The sequence below is a fragment of the Myotis brandtii genome, unplaced genomic scaffold, assembly GCF_000412655.1.
Source record: "Myotis brandtii unplaced genomic scaffold, ASM41265v1 scaffold1338, whole genome shotgun sequence".
Lineage (NCBI taxonomy): Eukaryota > Metazoa > Chordata > Mammalia > Chiroptera > Vespertilionidae > Myotis > Myotis brandtii.
This window is the reverse complement of record NW_005354749.1, coordinates 995,834-996,647: the sequence shown is the minus strand read 5'-3', so window position 1 is coordinate 996,647 and position 814 is coordinate 995,834. Positions and strand designations below refer to the sequence as shown.

At 57.1% G+C, this 814-nt stretch overlaps 1 protein-coding gene across 6 annotated transcripts in view; it reads right to left on the bottom strand.

Annotated features, from left to right (window-relative positions):
* KCNIP1 (Kv channel interacting protein 1) overlaps window positions 1-814 on the bottom strand; it is a 259,179-nt gene that overhangs the window by 4,567 nt on the left and 253,798 nt on the right. For all 6 annotated transcript variants that reach the window (XM_014534872.1, XM_005860365.2, XM_005860363.2 and 3 more), the window contains one exon: window positions 629-698. In XM_014534872.1, the coding sequence (XP_014390358.1) occupies window positions 629-698 (70 nt within the window). The remainder of the gene's footprint in view (window positions 1-628; window positions 699-814) is intronic.

Here is an 814-nt window from a genome sequence, read left to right as displayed (position 1 = left end):
TGTGTGGTTCTTGGCGGACGAATGGCAGTGACCGGATGGGGACGCTCTTCCGATTGGCAGTGCTCACTGCCGTGTGGTCCGGAGCGAGGCTTGGCCTCCCTGAGCCGCAGCTGCCGCATCGGGGAGGAGAACCTGCTTTCTAGAGCCGCGCTGGGCCTTCATGAGGGGGCTCTGCCGCCCTCCCGACTCCCGGAGAGGGACCCTTTCCAGAGCTCTTTCCTGCTAACACTTTCTCGAACTCCACATCGTGTAAAAAGGGAAGCATCTTGCTCTGAGTTCTCCCTGGTGCTGAGGAGGCAGGTACAAGGAGCATGAACTTGGAGAAGGGAGGCTGCTTCTCAAAAAGGGAGCTGGGCCCGGCCGGCGTGGCTCAGTGGTTGAGCATCGACCTATGAACCAGGAGGTCACCGTTCAGTTCCTGGTCTGGGCACATGCCCGGGTTGCAGGCTCGATCCCCAGTGTGTGTGTGTGTGTGGGGGGGGGAGATGCAGAAGGCAGCAGATCAATGATTCTCTCTCATCATTGATGTTTCTCTCTCTCTCTCTCTCTCTCTCTCTGAAATCAATAAAAACATATTTTAAAAAAAGGAAAGGGAGCCAGGCAGGGTCTTTCCCAAGGTGGGACTCACCTCCGTGAGGGAAGAACTGTGCGTAGATCTGCTTGAATGTTTCTTCATTGACCACACCACTCGGGCACTCCTGCCAGAAGGGGACAGTCAGCGGGGGTGTCTGAGGGCCGCCCCCAGAGCAGGAGACTGGGCCCAGCCTTGGGGTCTAGGGTTCCTTATGATCTCTAGATCAGAAGGGGCAAGAAG